General features: G+C 58.3%; 2 protein-coding genes across 4 annotated transcripts; one reads left to right on the top strand and one right to left on the bottom strand.

Moving 5' to 3' along the window:
* Positions 1 to 744: 744 nt before the first annotated feature.
* On the bottom strand, positions 745 to 2,391 carry LOC102403570 (helicase SKI2W-like). Of its 2 annotated transcripts, none has more exons than XM_025267769.2 (5): positions 2,222 to 2,391; positions 1,922 to 2,133; positions 1,659 to 1,769; positions 1,370 to 1,583; positions 745 to 1,174 (listed from the first exon to the last, which is right to left on the bottom strand). In XM_025267769.2, the coding sequence occupies exons 2-5, from the start codon at positions 2,033 to 2,035 to the stop codon at positions 1,086 to 1,088; spliced, it is 528 nt and encodes a 175-aa protein (XP_025123554.1). In that variant the 5' UTR covers positions 2,036 to 2,133; positions 2,222 to 2,391; the 3' UTR covers positions 745 to 1,085. The 2 variants fall into 2 exon arrangements, with proteins under 2 accessions (XP_025123554.1, XP_044784732.1); XM_044928797.1 differs by having other exon boundaries at positions 2,265 to 2,283.
* A 2,163-nt stretch (positions 2,392 to 4,554) lies between these two features.
* On the top strand, positions 4,555 to 19,045 carry LOC102403881 (complement C4). 2 transcript variants are annotated; one of them, XM_025267586.1, is made up of 41 exons: positions 4,555 to 4,713; positions 4,840 to 5,038; positions 5,229 to 5,430; positions 5,622 to 5,692; positions 5,776 to 5,864; positions 6,056 to 6,138; positions 6,319 to 6,415; positions 6,555 to 6,660; positions 6,770 to 6,902; positions 7,463 to 7,578; positions 7,689 to 7,865; positions 7,990 to 8,172; positions 8,295 to 8,480; positions 8,646 to 8,804; positions 9,064 to 9,190; positions 9,369 to 9,443; positions 9,931 to 10,128; positions 10,222 to 10,333; positions 10,425 to 10,495; positions 10,766 to 10,905; positions 11,017 to 11,226; positions 11,466 to 11,517; positions 11,615 to 11,704; positions 11,852 to 12,061; positions 12,239 to 12,314; positions 12,471 to 12,627; positions 12,727 to 12,840; positions 12,932 to 13,103; positions 13,310 to 13,542; positions 13,617 to 13,784; positions 14,151 to 14,210; positions 15,288 to 15,381; positions 15,459 to 15,645; positions 15,782 to 15,872; positions 16,014 to 16,088; positions 17,447 to 17,549; positions 17,685 to 17,774; positions 17,857 to 17,955; positions 18,133 to 18,216; positions 18,501 to 18,633; positions 18,774 to 19,045. In XM_025267586.1, exons 1-41 carry the CDS (start codon positions 4,649 to 4,651, stop codon positions 18,913 to 18,915), a joined length of 5,229 nt encoding a protein of 1,742 aa, XP_025123371.1. In that variant the 5' UTR covers positions 4,555 to 4,648; the 3' UTR covers positions 18,916 to 19,045. The 2 variants fall into 2 exon arrangements, with proteins under 2 accessions (XP_025123371.1, XP_044784657.1); XM_044928722.1 differs by lacking the exons at positions 15,782 to 15,872; positions 17,447 to 17,549; positions 17,685 to 17,774; ... (2 more) ...; positions 18,501 to 18,633; positions 18,774 to 19,045 and having other exon boundaries at positions 16,014 to 16,064.
* The last annotated feature ends 401 nt before the right edge of the window (positions 19,046 to 19,446 follow it).

Raw genomic sequence — 19,446 nt, forward strand, 5'->3', positions numbered from 1 at the left:
ACGTGACAAGCAAGAACTGCAACTGGCCCCAGACCCAGAACTGGGAGGGGGCACCCCGGACACCTGGGTCTCTTGAGGGAATCTGAGGAAATCATGGCCTGGAGAGAGACTGAGTCCTTCCCTGTTAACCCTCTCATCCCAATGCCCCGGGCCCCAGCACTACTGCCTGGGTCTGGGTGCCTGTGCATATAGCGTGCACACACATACATGTGCCCAGCAGGGCCCCGCGTGGCTCAGCAAATGGTTCAGACACACGGCTCCTTTCTTGGTCCCACAAAACAACATACTAAGAAACCTGTCTCTTACTGCCCGTGCATGCAGGCTTGGCCGCTTCAGTCATGTCCAACTTTTTGTGACGCCGGGGACTGTAGCCACCAGGCTCTACTGTCTATGGAATTTTCCCGGGAAGAATACCGGAGTGGGTTGCCATTTCCTTTCTAACCCAGTCTCCTGAACTGGCAGTTAGATTCTTTACCACTGAGCCACCTGGGAAACCTGTCTCTTACAATAACTCCTGCAAAACCTGAACTACACTAGCTTTTTGCTTTTTGTAGGCTCTAACAGAAATTTTATCATTTAGGAGATTAGACACATCTTCATCGTCCCACAGGGGAAACTGACCTCAGTGTCCCTTGTTCCTCTCCAACAAGGTAAAGCTCAGGTCCCACTTTGGGTTTACCTCTGCCCTTAAATGAGGTGCCTGAACTCACTTGTCTCATGAAACAAAAGACTCCAGAAAACATCACAGGCAGAAGAACTTTATTTGTCAATTTCAACCAAAATATGGAGAACTCTGTCCAACCTCCACAGCTTCCTGAGGTCCCTCCTTCCTACCCCAGACAGAATAGTGGCAGCACCTTGCTGCATGAAAAACAGCAGCTGTGACCTTGGCAATGTTTCTGGCTCCACTTTCGTGAAAGGGCAGAGAAGCACAGCCCAAACCCCTCCACTGGGACGCAGCCCAGGTCAACAGCGGCAGTCACATCTGACCCTCAGCACAGCAGCAAGCCCAGCACTCATCCTGGCTCCCGAGCCTTCCCAAGGTGACCCTGCCTGAGCCAGGGCGGGCAGCCCTCCGGGGCCCCTCAATCCCCACCCTGGGGAGGTGTGCAATGATGAACAGAGTCCTCAGGTCTCTGGCAGGCGGAGGAGGGTTCCAGAAGTGGTGGAGACATTGTGCAAGAAAAAGACAAGGCTGGAGCCGGGTTCCTGAGTTCCAGAGAACTCAGAACTTGGCTGGATATGTTCCCGGGTTCCAGAAGACAGGCGAGGGGCTGGGCTTTGCTAATGAGGGAAGCACAAGGAGGGAGGAAATCCAACCTGAGGTCATTGCTCTGTCATCTTCCAGAGGCTGGGGCGCAAGACTCACCAGTCCACCAGCTGGGCCCCAATGAGGTCATGTACGTGGTAGGCAAGGCCGAGTCGCACCGAGGCAGGTGCCCGCCTGCCCAGGAGCTCTGAAAGGAGTAGCTCCCGGTACTGGCCTCGGTGAGGAGCAGCTCGTGGCTGCTCATGGCACAAGCCACCCGCCCGGCCAGCTTCACTGTGCCCACCTCGTCCACGTACCCCAGGGTTCGGAGCACCTGCAAGGATGGTGGGTGTTGGGAGCCGGCAGACGGCTTCCCTGCCAGCCCCCCAGCCCAGCCCCACCCCCCCACCTGTACTCTCTGGTGGTACTCCGGGAGCAGCAGCAGCGACTGGTCCGACAGCAGGAAGCGCAGCCGCTCCATCTCCTTCTGGATCTGCATCCGCTCCCGCAGCTTCAGGTACTGCGAGGAGCCAAGGGCAAGGGCTCATGAGGCTCCTCCCTGACCTCAGCAGGGGAGCTGAGGACCAGGGCTGGGACGGGGGTGGCCAGTCCGCAGGGGATGAGAGGGAAAGCCGTCCCTTCCAGCTGGGAAGCTCACATCCAGGGACCAACCTGGGCAGGGAAACGGGGACTGTGCACACACTGAGCCCCCCGGATCAGCTCCTCCAGCTTCTGGGCCTGAAGCCCCGCCCTCGACCACAGACACATCCTTGAGTTGCAGGTCATTGACAGGGTCGAGGGTGGGGGGTCCTGTGGGGTGCGCCTGAGCCAGTCGTAGCAGTTCCTGGACAGTAGTGGTCACGGCTGCAGAGGGCGGATCCTTCCTGAGGATGGAGCTGGTCTTAGACCTGGGGCAGGGGCTTCTCTTCCTGCAGAGCCCCTCTTGGCCTGGGGAAGCCTCCCTGACCTCACCTTGCCACCCCGTCTTATGTAGTTCTGCCGCAGCATCTCTGACTTGAATTTTGGTTGCTGCTGCTTGCTGAAGTCCTCCAAGATCTTGTCCCCATTCAGCCGGAGCACTTTGGTGGTGATGGTGGCCATGTCTCCTGGCTGGAGCTTGGCCACAGTGTGGTCACAGGGCCCTGAGAAGAGGGAAGAGCAGGTTCAGACCGGGCACCTCAGCCGTGCTGTTGGCAAAAGCCCGGGCATCCGTCCACTCTCACCCTCAGGCAGGAACAGCTTGAATCCCACGAGGTCGTCTGGGTAGGGCACGTCTGGGGAGGCTGGCCCCCTCTCCCGCGGGTCCTCAGACACGGGTTTGTCACACAAGACCAGGGCTGTGAATACTCTGCTGGTGGAGTTCGAAGAGACCTAGAGGATGTGGGGAGGCCAGGACAGGGCAGTGTGAGGAGTGGACACCCAAGAAGAGACAGATCCGCCAGTTCAGGCAGGGAGCATGGGGCAGCCATATAGACTGGTAACCAAGTCAAGCAATCGGAGCAGACTTCGGGGGCAGGGCTTGGGGAGAGGACAAGGAGACGAGCCTGAAGTGGTAGGGATGGGAAGGAAAAGAGGGCTAGAGGGAAAAATGAGAGCACTGCTGAGTACAAATGGCTCCTCGCCAAGTGGGGAAGATGGAGATGGGGCTGGCTGCTTCCTCCGGACTTGGAGTCCAGATTCCCACCACCCTCACCTGAAGGATCACACCCAGTGCGTTGTGATGCTCCTGATTATTCACAACCACGACCCTTACCGCTGAGAGAGATTTCAGCCCATTCACAGACTCTATGATGCGGTGCTAAAGAGCAAGGATGAGAAGAAAGGGGATAAGAAGTGTCACAGAGATGCTGGGACGAGGTTCAGGTGTACCCAGAGCGTCCCAGTCTCTTCCTCCCCGTCCATCATCCTGCCCCCAACACTCACAGGCGCTCACCTGGATCTGGCTCCAGGTCTCAGTCAGTTCTTTCCCCCCAGCTGTAATACTCAGGCAGGTCAATGAGCTGGCCAGTCACCTTGGGCTCCTGCAAGGCCCCCTGCTTCTTGGTCAGTTCAGCCAGAGCCTGTTCATGGGCCTGGGAGAAGCCAGGGTAGGTGTGAAGCCAGAGTCTCCGGGCCGGCCCTCTCCACTTAAACCCATTGATTCCAGAGGCCCGCCTCACTGTACTACGTTCTCAACAGGCTGCCCTGCCCAGACTGAGGCAGGGTCACCTTGGGAAAGTTCTGGAGCCAGGTTGAGTGCTGGGCTTGCTGCTGTGTAGCACGGCAGATGTGACTGCTGCTGTTGACCTGGGCTGTGTCCCAGTTTAGGGTTTTGGCCAGGGCTTCTCTGACCTTTCACGGAAGTGGAGCCAGAAACCTTGCCAAGGCCACGGCTGCTGTCTTTCATGCAGCAAGGTGCTGCCACTATTCTGCCTGGGGTAGGAAGGAGGGGTTTCTAAGGAAGCTGTGGAAGTTGTACAGAGTTCTTCTCCCTATTTTGATTGAATCTGACAAATAACATACTCTTGCCTGTGATGTTTTCTGGATGTCTTTTGTTTCATGAGACATGTGAGTTTGGGCACCTCGTTTAGGGGCAGAAATAAAGCCAAAGTGGGATCTGAGCTTTACCTTGTTGATCAGAGAGGAATAAGGGACACTGAGGTCAGTTTCCCCTGTGGGATGGTGAGGATGTGTCTGATCTCCCAAACAACAGAATTTCTGTTAGAGCCTACTAAAAGCACAAAGCTGATGTAGTTCAGGTTTTGAGGGAGTTATTGTAAGAGACAGGTTTCCCAGGTGGCTCAGTGGTAAAGAATCCACCTGCCTGTTCAGGAGACTGGGTCAGGAAGATCCCCTGGAGGAGGAAATGGAAACCAGTATTCTTGGTACTCTGGTATTCTTCCCGAAAAATTCCATAGACAGTGGAGCCTGGTGGGCTACCCACCTCGTGTCACAGATTGGACATGACTGAAGCGACCAAGCCTGCATGCATGGGCAGTAAGAGACAGGTTTCTTAGTATGTTGTTTTGTGGGACCAAGAAAGGAGCCGTGTGTCTGAACCATTTGCTGAGCCACGCGGGGCCCTGCTGGGCACATGTATGTGTGTGCACGCTATATGCACAGGCACCCAGACCCAGGCAGTAGTGCTGGGGCCCGGGGCATTGGGATGAGAGGGTTAACAGGGAAGGACTCAGTCTCTCTCCAGGCCATGATTTCCTCAGATTCCCTCAAGAGACCCAGGTGTCCGGGGTGCCCCCTCCCAGTTCTGGGTCTGGGGCCAGTTGCAGTTCTTGCTTGTCACGTGGTTTCCCGGCTTATCTGGGCCAGGGGAGGAGCAAGGCTCTGAGTCAAAACTCTGCTCCAAGCCCTGGGTTAACCAGAAAGGAGCAGGCGGGTCTGAACCCCTCGGGTCCTCCAGCCATGAGGCTCCTCTGGGGGCTGATCTGGGCATCTTGCTTCTTCGCCTTGTCTCTGCAGAAGCCCAGGTCCTGGAGGCAGGATGCGGAGAGCTTGAACAGGGCCAGGGCTGGCGAGGGGAGAGTGGGCTCAGAGGGTCCTGATTCGGGGGGAGGGCTGGAGGCTGGCTGTTGACTCGCACCTGTTCTTCCCAGGTTGCTCCTGTTTTCTCCTTCTGTGGTTCGCATAGGGGTCCCCCTGTCTGTGGCCGTGAAACTCCAGGATGCTCCTTCAGGACAGGTGGTGAGAGGATCCGTGTTCCTGAGGAACCCATCCCATGTTAATGAGCTCTGCTCCCCGAAGGTGGATTTCAGCCTCAGCTCAGACCGAGACTTCATACTCCTCAACATCCCGGTAAAGGCCTACTCCCTCCTGGTGCCGCCCAGCGCCCCACCTCCTGTTCTCCTCTGTCTTCTTGGAAACATCTTTGTCTTCTCATCGCCCTGCTCCCTTCCCCCCCTCCCAGCCCTGTGTTCCTCTGTGTTTCAGTCTGTCTTTCCCCTTCTGCTCTGTCTCTCACCCACTCCCTCTCCCTCTCTTCCAGATCCCCCAGGAACAGGCCAGGGTCTGTCGCCTCCATCTCCTCCGCAGAGCCCCCGAGGTGCAGCTGATGGTGCAGTCCTCATGGCTAAGGGACTCTCTGTCCAAACAGACAGACATGCAGGGTGTCAACCTGTTGTTCTCCTCTCGCCGGGGGCACCTCTTTCTGCAGACGGACCAGCCCGTTTATAACCCTGGCCAGCGGGGTGAGTCTCGGCGCCAGGGCCTTCACCTTTCATACCTTCTCAGCCACTTGAGTGAGATAACCCGAAGCCCCTCACAGGAAGGCTGCTTTGCAAACATTTGTTCTCCTTCCCTTCGCTTTCTGGGAGGGGGTCAGGGGTCCAGGGCCCACCCTCCCGTGGCTCCTGCTCACCTCCTCATCCTCCATTTCCAGTTCGCTACCGAGTCTTTGCTCTGGATCAGAAGATGCGCCCGGCCACTGACATCCTCACGGTCACGGTGGAGGTGAGCCCCCGACCTCTGACCTTCCTAAGGGGCCAGGGCTGCTGAACTGGCCTGTGGCTGTGACTGCTTCACTCCCATTGCAGAACTCTCAAGGCTTCCTCGTGCAGAAAAGGGAAGTGGTTGCTCCCTCCTCCATCTTCCAGGACAACTTTTTGATCCCAGACATCTCAGCGTGAGCATCTCTCCCTCAGACTGCCCCCACTGACACTTCTCTAACTCCCACTTCCCCCAGCTGGCCAACTACAGTACATAGTCCAGTCCTGAGCTCCCTCAGCCCCTGGATCACCCCATAGTCTCTGGGTCACTGGCTGTCAGTGGGCCTCTTGCATGAGTGGGTTGAGTCTCTCCCTTGTCCGTCCTCAGGCCAGGAACATGGAAAATCTCAGCCCGATTCTCAGACAGCCTGGATTCTAATAGCAGCACCCAGTTTGAGGTGAAGAAATATGGTGAGAGCTAGAGATGGGAGGGACAAGTGCTCCTTGTCTGCAAGGAGGAAGGGGTGGAGCAGAGGTGGGGGGTGCAGGGCCAGGGAAGGGAGATGTGGCTGCCACAACCCCAAGGGGAGGATAATATTTTAAAGGTCCTTTCACAAGAATCTGATCTGTCCTCCCTTTGCCCTGGGTCAGTTCTTCCCAACTTTGAGGTGAAGATCATTCCTGAAAACCCCTACATCCTGACAATGCCTGGCTTTCTTAGTGACATCCAAGTGATCATCCAGGCCAGGTAACTCCCCCTCGCACATGGTCCCTCACACTGGGCCTGATCCCAGGACTCCGCATGCAGTGTGAATGTGCTGTGGAACCCCACTTCCCTCCCTTGCCCCAGCCCTCAGCCCCTCGTCCGAATCTCTCCTCGGTGGCAGGTACATCTACGGAAAGCCGGTGCAGGGGGTGGCATATGTGCGCTTTGGGCTCCTGGGTGAGGACGGTGAAAAGACTTTCCTGCGGGGCCTGGAGAGTCAGACCAAGGTAGGAAGGAGGGTTGAGGTGCGTGAGGTGGGTGAGGAGAGTGAGGCGGCGTGAGGAGATGAGGAGGGAGACTCGAGTCTCATTCTCTGTCCTGTCTTCTTTGCCCCAGCTGGTGGATGGCCAGTGCCAAATTTCCCTGCAAAAGGCTGAGTTTCAGGGCGTGCTGGAGAAGCTTAATATTAGCACTGATGACCTCCCAGGGCTGCGCCTGTATGTTGCAGCAGCCGTTATTGAGTCTCCAGGTGAGTGGCTTCCCCTGATTATAACCCTGGACCCTCACCTCTGACCTCCGAGCTGACCCTCTGTCTCTAGCACCAATGCCACCCTGCTTCCCCTTGACTGGGACACAAAGTCAGGAAAGACCCAGAAGACCCTCTCTACAACTGCATTTCTGAGCTGTTTCTGGGAAAGGTGACCTTCCCACTGTCTGAATATATTTTATTCCACGCATCCATCCATGCATCCCTCCATCTATATCTCTGTCCAAAACACATCCCTCCATCCATCCATCAATCCATCTATCTGGCCAGCCATCCACTCATCTCCTCCATCCATCCACCAATCCATCCATCTATGTATCCATCATCCATATGTCTATCAGCAGAGCTGGGTTATACACCATCTGTGTGCTATGTCCTGTGGTGGCCTCAGGAAACATAGAGATGAGTAGGAGGCAGCTTGACCCTGAAAAGTTCAGCCTTGGTGGAGGGAAACACTAGAGCACCCCTTCCTCGCCCCCAGCCCTCCTTTTCCTCTCTTCCCTGGTCTCTGTGTCCACCTCTCTCCACTCTGTATCTTGCAGGAGGAGAGATGGAGGAGGCAGAGCTCACGTCCTGGCGTTTCGTGTCATCTCCCTTCTCCCTGGATCTAAGCAAAACCAAGCAGCAGCTTATACCTGGGGTCCCCTTCCTGCTGCAGGTTTCTTCTGGAAGGGGGAGGATGAGCAGTGGGCACTGGGGGTGGTGGGCAGGAGGGGGCCGCGTCTCACTGACTGCACCCTTCCCTCTGCCCCTCCCTCATCTACCTAGGCCCTGGTCCGTGACATGTCAGGCTCCCCAGCCTCTGGCATTCCCGTCAAAGTGTCTGCCAAGTTGTTTTCTGGATCGACTTCTAAAAACCAGAACTTTGAACGGAACACAGATGGGAGTGGCCAAGTCATTGTCTCCATTGGTGTTCCTCGGACCATCTCAGAAGTGCAGCTCTCGGTAGGCCCCACACTCATGGGAGTGGGGGGCTAGGAGAGACCGTTCCCAGGCTGGTGGGTAGAGGGGGGGAAGCTGAGTGCCTGTGCCCTTTCCCTTGACCCTGCGACCTCTGCCCTCTCTCCAGGTGTCTGCAGGCTCCCCCCACCCTGCGGTAGGCAGTCTCACTGTGAAAGCGCCCCTGTCCAGAAGCTCTGGGTTTCTGTCCATTGAGTGGCAGAATCCTCGACCTCTTAAAGTCGGAGAGACCCTTAACCTAAACCTGCAAGCCGTGGGCATCAGTGGGAGCTTCTCCTACTTCTACTACATGGTGCGCATGAGGGGCCACAGCGGGAGATGGGGTGGGAGAGTCTCAAGAGGAAGGAGCCCTCAGGGTGGGTGGCGGCCTCAGGGCATGGGATGGGCAGTGAGGAGCAGCCTGCTGTCCTCCAGATCATGTCCCGGGGCCAGATCGTGTCTGTACATCGAGAGCCCAGGAGCCACCTGACCTCCATTTCCGTGTTTGTGGACCATCACCTGGTGCCCTCCTTCCACCTCGTGGCCTTCTACTATCACGGGGGTGTCCCGGTGGCCAACTCCCTGCGAGTGGACGTCCAGGCTGGAGGCTGTGAGGGGAAGGTAACTGGCATCGGAAGAGATGGGGTGTGTGCGTGTGCTGGGAGGATTAAGAGAGAAGACTGCATGACTGCAAACGGGGTGACCTAGTTCGGGGTGCACTGAGGATGCACAAGACTGAACGAGTTCTCCCCACCCCGACTGCCCCCCACCTGCCACCTCTGCCAGCTGGAGCTGAACGTGGACAGTTCCAAGGCGTATCGTCCTGGGGACACTGTGAAACTCAACCTGAAAACAGAGTCTCGAGCCCTGGTGGCCCTGGGAGCTGTGGACACGGCCCTGTATGCTGTGGGTGGCAAGTCCCACAAACCCCTCGACATGGTCAAGGTTGGTCAGGTCCTCTCTCTGATCCTCCTTTCCCTCCGAGGCTCATCCTCCTGCTGCCCGAACCCCAGGCCAGCCACTAGAACTCACTCAGCTGGACTGCTGCCACTCCTCCCTCGAGCCTTGGCCCCGGTGGCCTCTGTTTCCGCTCTCTGTGTCTCTCTCGTATTTGTCTGGACCCTGCCCTCTCACCTACAGCTGAGTATGCGATCGTGGCCACAGACAATCTTGTCTCTGCAGCATCTCTGCCTTTTCTGGCCAGGTCTTTGAAGCTATGAACAGCTATGACCTTGGCTGTGGTCCCGGCGGTGGAGACACTGCTCCTCAAGTGTTCAAGGCAGCTGGTCTGGCCTTTTCTGATGGAGACCATCGGACTGAAATCAGAAAGAGTGAGGACAGAGGAGGAAGGGGAGTGGGTGGTGGGAGGATAAAGAGGAAGGAGGGGCCTGAGGGGAAAAGACAGGAAGAGGAGGGGTGGGAAGGGCTGGGCTGGGGCTGGGAGGGGAGACTCAGAGGGGAGGGGGAGGCCCTGCACCCTCCTGCTGACTGCATCTTGCTCTCTACCAGGTCTGAGCTGTCCCAAGGAGTCAAAGTCTAGGAAAAAGAGAAATGTGAACTTCCAAAAGGCAATTCATGAGAAGTGTGAGTTGAGGGTGCCTATGTAATTCTCTAGGGCTTCCCTGGTGGCTCAGATGGCAAAGAATCTGCCTGCAATGCACGAGACCCAGGTTTGATCCCCGAGTTGGAAAGATCCCCTCAAGAAGGGAATGGCTACCGGCTCCAGTATTCTTGCCTGGAGAATTCCATGGACAGAGGAGCCTGGTGGGCTATAGTCTATGGGTCTCAGAGTTGGACACACCTGAGCAACTAAGGCATATGCAGTTCTCCACTTGGGCCCAAGGCTCAGGATGCAGGTCTGCCTGTTGGCTCCTCTGCTCCCAACTGACCAAGTGCATGGTGTCCGGGCTAGAAATCCAGACACCACAGTTCTGGGGTGAAAAGGAGTGGGGGTAGGTGCTCTGCTTTGACCACCCTCAAGTTCCTGGTCTCTCGGGGTGAGTCCTGGTACATCTAGAGGTCGGGCCGAGGATGAGGCGTGCCTCACGCTCACCCTCACCTGGTCCTGCAGTGGGCCAGTACACTTCCCCCGTAGCCAAGCGCTGCTGCCAGGACGGGCTGACGCGGCTGCCCATGGCGCGCACCTGTGAGAAGCGGGCGGCCCGGGTGCAGCAGCCGGCCTGCCGCGAGCCCTTCCTGTCCTGCTGCCAGTTTGCTGAAAGCCTGCGCAAGAAGGCCCGGACCAGGGGCCAGGTGGGCCTGGCCCGAGGTGAGGAGCTGGGTGGGGCCAGGGCACTGACTGGGGCCCCTGGAGGGTCAGGACGGCCCCCTCCTCACCGCCCTCCACGGTCTGTCCCTGCAGCCATGGAGCTCCTGCAGGAGGAGGACCTGATCGAAGAGGATGACATCCCCGTGCGCAGCTTCTTCCCCGAGAACTGGCTTTGGAAAGTGGAAGAAGTGGACCGCTTCTCCCAGTGAGGGCGCGTGCGGGGCCTGGCCTTGTCTCTGGGCTGTGTCGGGGTCTTGCCCAGCGTGAGACCCAGAGTCTCACCTTTCCCACTGCAGATTGCGACTGCTGCTCCCGGACTCTCTGACCACGTGGGAGATCCATGGTGTGAGCCTGTCCAAAAGCACAGGTGCGGTCACCCTGCCTGGGCCCCTGGCCTCCCTTTTCCATGCTCCCTGGTCTGAGGCTCCCTGCTTGGTCCTTAGCGCTTGGTACAGGAAGGAGGGGCAGAGACCTGGAGATGTCTGCATGCCGAGCATGGGGCCTGAAGCCAGAGAGCAATGGCAGGCAGGGATATGGGTGGGAAGTGGGGGGACCAGGGGCAGGCCTTGCCCCTCACTGCTGGGGTCCCCTGGGTGTGATGCCTCCAGGCCTTTCATATGTGTCCACTCTACGTCAGGCTTGTGTGTGGCCACCCCGGCCCGCCTCCGAGTGTTCCGTGAATTCCACATGCACCTCCGCCTGCCAGTCTCTGTCCGCCGCTTTGAGCAGCTTGAGCTGCGGCCTGTCCTCTACAACTACCTGGATAGCGATCTGACCGTGAGGCCCCTTGGGGGCTGAGCGCACGGTGGTGTTGGGGGACTGGGGCAGGAGAGGGTGGAGAGCCTAACTGGGCTGGGACTCTGGCCCTCCCCGTCTTCCTGCCCCCAGGTGAGCGTCCACGTGTCCCCAGTGGAGGGGCTGTGCCTGGCCGGGGGTGGAGGGCTCGCCCAGCAGGTGCAGGTGCCTGCGGGCTCTGCCCGGCCCGTTGGCTTCTCTGTGGTGCCCATCGCAGCTGCTGCCGTGTCCCTGAAGGTGGTGGCTCGAGGATCCTTAGATTTCCCTGTGGGGGATGCAATATCTAAGATTCTACAAGTCGAGGTGAATGGAACACCCTTGAATCTAGGTCCCCAGCTCCCAGATTCATCCCCTGCTCTGGCCCTCTCCCTGCAAGAGGTCTGAGGCCACCCCCCAAACCCAATGCTTTGGTCCATTGCACTTTCCACAATCCTGGCCCCACTGTGTTCCTGAAGTTCCAACTGCAAGTCCTGAGGAATGTGGGCTGGGAGGGACAGGCTGTAGCCTGTGTGATCTCTCACAGCTCCGTTTCCCCTCCACAGAGAGAAGGGGCCCTTCACAGGGAGGAGATGGTCTATGAACTCAACCCCCTGGGTGAGTGACCTCCACTCAAAGACAGCAATCCTGGGGGTGGGAGGGGACAGAGGGCGTGGGCAGCAGGACAGACCGCTGACTCCCCTCATCTTCCCAGACCCCCGAGGCCGGACCTTGGAAATTCCTGGCAACTCTGATCCTAATATTATCCCTGAAGGAGATTTCAAGAGTTTCGTTAGAGTCACAGGTGGGCGTGTCCTCCAGTCCCTTCCCGGGCGCCTCTCTTGGATTCTTGGAAAACTTGGGCACTTCTGTTTGATCCCAAGACTCCATGACCCTCCGACCCTGGCCCCCTGACCTGCTCTCTGACCCTCCATCCTGTCCCTCCCCATAGCCTCAGATCCACTGGAAGTGTTGGGCTCTGAGGGGGCCTTGTCACCAGGAGGCCTGGCCTCCCTCCTGAGGCTTCCCCAAGGCTGCGGGGAACAAACCATGACCCTGTTGGCTCCAACACTGGCTGCTTCCCGCTACCTGGACAAGACGGAGCAGTGGAGCATGCTGCCCCCTGAGACCAAGGACCGTGCCATGGATCTCATCCAGAAAGGTTCTGAGTGTAGCGGCAAGCAGGACTGGGGGCCAGGAGAGGGCAATTAATGGAAGCTGGGCAGCCCGGGTGGTCAGAGCAGGGAAGAGAGATGTGGTCCCCAGTGGAAATGGGGAGTGTGGCCTGGCCACAGCAGTGGGGGAGTTGGTGTGACCTCAGCTACCTCTCCCTTCCAAGGCTACACGCGGATCCAGGAGTTTCGAAAAAGAGATGGTTCCTATGGGGCTTGGTTACATCGGGACAGTAGCACCTGGTGAGTTTGGGGGAGTGTCCTTGGTGTATGGGAGGGGCCAAAGCTGGTGGGGGCAGAGCCAGCTATTATGGGAGAGCAAATAGGAACCCCAGTAGTGGTCCCATGTTCCCTGTAGCGTCTAGTGGCTATCCCAAGCCATGCCTTCCTCTCTTCTAGGCTCACGGCCTTTGTGCTAAAGATACTGAGTTTGGCCCAGGATCAGGTAGGCGGCTCACCTGAAAAGCTGCAGGAGACAGCCATGTGGCTGCTGTCCCAGCAACGGGATAATGGCTCATTCCATGATCCCTTTCCAGTAATGGATAGGAGCATGCAGGTATGGGGCTGGGAGACTGGGCCAAGGGCACAGGAGGGAAGAGTCGCCCTGCCCCTCCCCACTCCCAGTTGATCGCCCTATTCTTCCTACTACAACCAGGGAGGCTTAGTGGGAAGTGATGAGACTGTGGCGCTCACGGCCTTCGTGGTCATTGCCCTTCACCACGGGCTGGCGGTCTTCCCAGAGAAAAATTCTGAGCAGTTGAGGAGAGTGGTAAGGCAGCTATGTGTCTGCCCTTTGCTGATCCCCTTTCCCGTCAGGAGCCCAGTCCACAGACCTCTCCCCCCCACACACTTTCTTCCAGGAAAATTCCATCTCAAGAGCAAACACCTTCTTGGGCGCGAAAGCAACCTCTGGTCTCCTGGGCTCCCATGCCTCCGCCATCACGGCCTACGCCCTGTCGCTGACCGAGGCCCCTGAGGACCTGCGGAGAGCTGCCCACAACAACCTCATGGCCATGGCCAAGGACATCGGTGGTGAGGGGGTGAACCTGAGGCTTGGGAGAGCTTGAGACCCCTGAGCATGTCCAAAGGGAGAAACGGAATGAATGGAGGCCCTCGGAGGGAATCAGAGCATAAGCAGGGGTGATTGGGAAATCAGGAGACACTAAAGGGGGGGGGCGTCAAAGGGCCAGACATCTAAGATCCTCCCCTGTTCACCTGTGGGTCTCCTTTCACTCCAGATAAACTGTACTGGGGCTCAGTCACCACTTCTCCAAGCAACGTCCTGTCACCCACTCTGGCTCCACACAGCCCAGCAGACCCCATTCCCCAGGCTCCGGCCCTGTGGATTGAAACCACGGCCTACGGCCTGCTACACCTGCTGCTATGGGAGGGCAAGGCTGAGTTGGCCGACCAGGCTGCATCCTGGCTGACCCGCCAGGGCAGCTTCCAAGGGGGATTCCGCAGCACCCAGGTAGGGGCTGTCCTGGGGTTCTAGGGTGGCTGGTCCTGAGACCGAGTACCTGAGTCCTGGCCCATTTGCCCCAGGACACTGTTATGGCTCTGGACGCCCTGTCTGCATACTGGATTGCATCCCACACCACCGAGGAGAAGGGGCTCAACGTGACCCTGAGCTCCTTGGGCCGCAGTGGGCTCAAGTCCCACGTGTTGCAGCTGACCAACCACCAAGTCCACAGGCTGGAGGAGGAGCTGCAGGTGAACCGTGCCCTCACCTGGGTGACCGGGACACCTGGGCCTCCCTTGGCCAGGCCAGAAGCCATCCCCTCTTCCTTACCCCTGCTGAATCCCCACGGCCCCTCTTTCTGATAACTGTGGGAAGACTTACTGGCTCTGTGAGCTGTAGCAAGTCACCCAACCTCTGAGCTTCATTTATCTGATCTGAAAATGATCCATGCAGAATCTACAGTGGGTTTAGGAGATGGTGGAGAGAGAATGTGGGTGAAGGTAGAAAGTGTTGAGAAGAGAGGTGGGGAGAGGAGGTGGAGTTATTTTGGTGGAGGAGATAAGTTGAAGCAACAGTGTGCCCTTCTGACATCTCTTTCCCTTTTGTGCTTGTGAAAGTTTTCCCTGGGAAGCAAGATTAACGTGGAGGTGAGAGGAAACAGCAAAGGAACCTTGAAGGTGAGAGCTGGTGGCACTGGGCAGGCAGGCCCATCAGGGTGAAGCTGGGGTGTTGAGTGGGAGACCTGCGGGCAGAGCTCATGGTCTGGGAAGGAGGAAGAGGCCCCTGGGTTGCGGTTGCCTGTGCTCTGTCCTGGGCAGGTGCCCCTCACTCTGCTCTCCACTCTTTCTGGGCACCTGTCGTCCCCTTCAGCCCTCAGTGCTGATGCTCAAACACTTGGCCCCTCAAGCCAAGCGTCTCCCCTGAGCTCTGAGCATCTCTGACGTGGTTGAGCCCCAAACCTTCTCTTCCTCCTGTGTCTCTTGTCTGGCTGACAGACTCCATCCCTGCAGGAGCACAGCTGCCACTCCGGGGCCATCTTAGCGGCCCCCACCATGCTAAGCCTTGCCTTATGACCCGGGAGACTTCTCTGTCTCATCCCAGCTCTGTTCACCTCCCCAGTAACTCCTCCTCTGCTTTCACTGTAGCTCAGCCCACCTCCCCAGTAACTCCGCATATGCTTTCCCCCATTCTCTCCGACCTCCCCAGTAGCTCCTCCTCTGCTCTCTCTCCAGCCGCGCCCAAATCCAGTGTAACTCCTCCTCTGCTTTCTCTCCAGTCGCACCCGCCTCCCCAGTGACTCCACTTCTGCTTACTCCCCAGCCCCGCCCACCTCCCCAGTAACCCCGCCTCTGTTTTCTCCTCAGCCCCGCCCTCCTCCCCAGTGGGACAGATCCTCCCAGGTACACACATCTCTTAGCTTTGAATGACCTCCAGGATCTTCTTGTCCCACATGACGAACTCATTTTCCTCTTTCAAGCCTAGGCCAGGAGCCTTTCCTGAACTTTCCATTAAAGCCTCTCCGGTGCTTCTGTACAATGCTTGCCCCCATGCCAGGACCCTGCACCCCCCAGTCACCCAACACCTGAGTCCATTTGTTTTTCTGGACAGGTCCAGGGGCAGGATGGGAAAGGGCAGAAGGCCTCAAAGCTCTTAGCCCAGGAGCTAAGGGATCCAGAGCCCTTCCATGTGGCTCTGCAGAGAGGCCTGTGGCCCTAAGTGTCCGCATGTCCCCTTCCCACCCCCTGATGAACCAGGTCCTTCGCAGCTACAACGTCATGGACATGACGAACACGACCTGCCAGGATCTTCAGATTGAAGTGACGGTCATGGGCCACGTCGAGTACACGAGTGAGTGTTGGGGTCACAGGCTGTGGGTCTCTGAGGGGGTGGTGCCAGGGCTGAGCCACAGTGCTGTCCCCTCGCAGTGGAGGCGGAGGAGGACTACGAGGACTACGAGTATGAGGACTCTCCAGCCGGGGATGACCCCGAGGCCCACTCCCGGCCCGTGACACCCCTGCAGCTATTTGACGGTCGGAGGAACCGCCGGAGGAGGGAGGCCCCCAAGGCAGCTGAGGAACGGGAATCCAGGGTGCAGTACACTGTGTGCATCTGGTGAGCCCTGGGGTGGCCCTGGGTGTCTGGGTGCTGCCAGGCTGGGAGAGGGAGGCGGGGCCGAGGTCCGGGCTGGGTGTCTGCAGCCTGGCACCAGGTGGGGGGCGATGCAGACAACAGGCACATGTCTCCACAGGCGGGCTGGCAAGGTGGGGCTGTCAGGCATGGCCATTGCGGACATCACCCTCCTGAGTGGATTCCATGCTCTGCGGGCTGACCTGGAGAAGGTGTGACCAGCCACCCAGAGGGGCCGCCTGTGCCCCCAGGAGCCCCGCCCCCTCCCCGCAGCAGCCCCAGCTGCTGAGCCCTGTCATGTGCAGGTGGCCGGGGGCTTTCTCCTTGTGACTCCCGGCTCCCGTTCCCCACAGCTGACCTCCCTCTCCGACCGTTACGTGAGCCACTTTGAGACCGAGGGTCCCCACGTCCTGCTGTACTTCGACTCGGTGAGCAAGGAGGGTGACAGAGGGGCGCACAGCTGGCACTGGGTTTCCTGAGCTGGTGTTAGGAGGATTCCCAGGAGGCAGGTGTATCAGCAGCTACTGCTCTGGGAGAGAACTTGTGGAGTGAGCAGGGAGACAGGACAGGAGGGGGTCAGAGCCTTGGCCAGGGAGGTTCCCCGCTGCCTGCAGGGAGGCGGGGCTGAGCCCCTTCGGTGGCTTTGGGTCCAGTGCCAGTCAGCCGGGGAGGGCTTGAGAGAGCGCCTTTCTTAAATTTGAATTTATTCATCGTGAGGGACGGCTTTTTTGTTGTTGAACTTCCCGTTTTGATATTCAAGTGTGTTTTGTTTTTGTTTTTATAATGATGGTGGACCCAGAAGAGTTGTTGTTTTTCTTTCTCATGGCCGAATTTGACTAACACACAGTTATCAACTCTCTGATGGCCCTCCAAAATTTTTTTGAATATTTATTGTAACCTTTGGAGAGAAATGTGAAAAAGGCGTGTTAATACTGTGATCCATTCGCCATGTGTCTGTGGGTCGGGGAGGCCCTCCCTGCCCTGTGTGCAGAGGGGACAGACCCTGTTGGCTAGAGAAGCCAGGCAGAGGAGTCTGGTTGAAGACAATGAGGAAGATGTCAAGTCAGGGAGCTCACCGTGCAGCTTAGGAAGGAAACTTGTGTGCGATACCAGGCTGGACTGGAGCAGTGTGGCCATGAGGAGAGGGATCAGGGCCTACATGAGTGGCGGGTCAGAGAGGGCGGCAGAGGGCTAGCACTTGGTGGTACCTAGGAGACAAGAGAGGCCTTAGTTGTATCAGTGAGGCTATGGAGAGGGTGAGTGGGTTTGGAGGGCAGGCAGTGGGAATTGGGAGAGTGTAATACATCCTGTAAAAATCCCAATACAAGAATCAGGCTGAACATTTGGTTCAGGAGCCACGCGCCTGCAGTTTGGGGAGCAGTGAGACTGCCCCAGGAGAGCACAGAGAAGGGGAAGGGCCTGCGCTGGGGCCTGTGCCTCTGTGAGGGACAAGCAGGAAGGTCAGAAATGACCAGGTCAGAATCAGGGGTGGTCTGGAAGCTAGCCCTGAGGGTAGGGAGAGGTTTGTGAAGATGTGTCCATGAAGTGAGCCTCTGTGAAGCCGCTCAGGCCCCGGAGATGGGTGAGGTCACCATGTGGGCAGTGAAGTCAGCAGAGACCTTGGGGAGCAGTTTTTAGAAATCCCGAGGCTGGAAGGTAACAAATGGTGAAGGACACTGAAGATAAGATCGACCGGAACCAAACAGGCAAGCAAATCCATCATAGCGGTCTGCAGGGCCCAGAGGTGGGTCCCTGACGTGCCTCCACCCATCGGCCCCCATGGCAGGTCCCCACCTCCCGGGAGTGTGTGGGCTTTGGAGCTGTGCAGGAGGTGCCCGTGGGGCTGGTACAGCCGGCCAGTGCCGTCCTGTATGACTACTACAACCCTGGTGAGACGTCGGGGACTCTCGGGAGGTGGGGGTTAGGGGCAGTGAGGGTGGCAAGGGAGTCCTGTGGGTCCATGGGACTGGGGAGGCAGGGAGAGGCGAGTGCCCTAACGAACACCCCTCTCTGCTTTTCTCCAGAGCACAAGTGTTCTGTGTTTTATGGGGCACCACGTAAGAGCAAACTCTTGTCCACGTTGTGCTCTGCGGATGTCTGCCAGTGTGCTGAGGGTGAGACACTGGGCCGGGGATCAGGGGTGGGAAGGCGGCGTGGCTGGGGCCTACACAGTCTCACCTGGGCCCCTGACTTCAGGGAAGTGCCCTCGACAGCGCCGGGCCCTGGAGCGTGGGCAGCAGGACATGGAGGGTTACCGGATGAAATTTGCCTGCTACTCTCCCCGAGTGGACTACGGTCAGTCTTCCCGCCCGGGCCCTGACCCTGACCCTGACCCTGACCCCCCCTCAAGGTCTCTTAGATTTGGCCTGCTCCTCTCAGGCCCATGGGCAGCCTTGTCACTCTGCACTGACCTCCTGTCCTCTTAGCCTCGGGATAACTAACCTTCCCTCCCTTCTCCTAAACCCCCCACAGGCTTCCAGGTTAAGGTTCTCCGAGAAGACAGCAGGGCCGCTTTCCGCCTCTTTGAGACCCGTATCACCCAAGTCCTGCATTTCAGTAAGAGGGGGGACAATAAGTGGGCAGGGCTGGGGGGCATACTGGGGAGCTGAGGTCTGGCTTTGGGGCCTTGGTGCCTGGAAGAGTGAAACTGTAGCCACTCTGAGCTCAAAGCCCCTCAGCTTCTTAGAAGCCCTGGGCTTGTCCACAGAGAGGAAGGCAGTCCCACCTGCCCGCTGGAAGTGGAGAGGGTCAAACGGAGGCTTGGCGCAAAGCCCCCCGGCCCTCTGCAGTCCCACCCCTCCTCTTCCCCTCGAATGACTCTGTGGACCTTCACCCCTCAGCCAAGGATGCCAGGGCCACCGCTGATCAGACCAGAAACTTCCTGGTCCGAGCCTCTTGCCGCCTTCAGTTGGAACCTGGGAAAGAATATCTGATCATGGGTCTGGATGGGGCCACTTACGACCTCAAGGGAGAGTGAGTTCTCGGGACCCCTCAGTCTTCTGCTCTGTCCACGCCTCTCAAGGGAAACGGTCCCCTGTGCCCTCAGAAGCCAGGTGCCTCAGGGTCTGCCTCTGACCCTCCGCTGACCCCTCTGACTACCCCTTTGCCCTCAGCCCCCAGTACTTGCTGGACTCGAACAGCTGGATCGAGGAGATGCCCTCTGAGCGCATGTGCCAGAGCACCCGCCATCGGACACCCTGTGCCCAGCTCAACAGCTTCCTCCAGGAGTATGGCACACAGGGCTGCCAGGTGTGAGGGAGCTCTCCCAGCTTCCCCAGGACGAGCCAGAGCTGCGAAAGATGGTGCCTGGACTCCTGCCATGCCCGGTACCCTGACCAGAGCCCTAGGCAAAACCAGGGACTCAATAAAAGCCTTTGGCAGCAAAGTGTCTGTGTGTATCTCCAGGACAGAGACCAGTATCCCCACCACCTGCTCCAGGTTCTAGGGGGCCTAGGTCAGGGTTGGCTTCATCTAAGGCTCCCAGAGCCTGGGTGATCCTTGCAGTGTCCAGCTCTGCCTGAATCCCCTCCTCCCCCAGGCAACCCCTTGGGAGCTTGGTGCCACATAGTGACCATGGTGGGCAGCTGACCCTGCGCTCTGAGGATCCCGTGTCCGCACTAAAACCTCCCTTTTACTCTACCTGCAGGGCACTCCCTGTGCCTGGCAGCCTGTCACCGGGGCCTCAGGCTGGGGGCTGCATACCAGGCACCTCAGCCTTCTGCTTCGTGAGCAGCTCCCCAGCCGCGTGTCCCCCACTGTGGTCATGCACGTGGCACTTCTGGGATC

Source organism: Bubalus bubalis, chromosome 2 (assembly GCF_019923935.1).
Source record: "Bubalus bubalis isolate 160015118507 breed Murrah chromosome 2, NDDB_SH_1, whole genome shotgun sequence".
NCBI classification, from domain to species: Eukaryota; Metazoa; Chordata; class Mammalia; order Artiodactyla; family Bovidae; genus Bubalus; species Bubalus bubalis.

Excerpts from the sequence above, each read along its gene's own strand:
- LOC102403570 (XM_025267769.2), bottom strand. The coding sequence starts at position 2,035 with ATGACCTGCAACTCAAGGATGTGTCTGTGGTCGAGGGCGGGGCTTCAG. Across the intron at positions 1,584-1,658 it reads AGTACCACCAGAGAGTACAG|GTGCTCCGAACCCTGGGGTA; the intron begins GTGGGGGGGTGG and ends CCATCCTTGCAG. Across the intron at positions 1,175-1,369 it reads GGGGCCCAGCTGGTGGACTG|TGTCTCCACCACTTCTGGAA; the intron begins GTGAGTCTTGCG and ends TTTCTTGCACAA.
- LOC102403881 (XM_025267586.1), top strand. The coding sequence starts at position 4,649 with ATGAGGCTCCTCTGGGGGCTGATCTGGGCATCTTGCTTCTTCGCCTTG. Across the intron at positions 11,705-11,851 it reads GAGTTTCGTTAGAGTCACAG|CCTCAGATCCACTGGAAGTG; the intron begins GTGGGCGTGTCC and ends CCCTCCCCATAG. Across the intron at positions 13,543-13,616 it reads GGGGATTCCGCAGCACCCAG|GACACTGTTATGGCTCTGGA; the intron begins GTAGGGGCTGTC and ends CATTTGCCCCAG.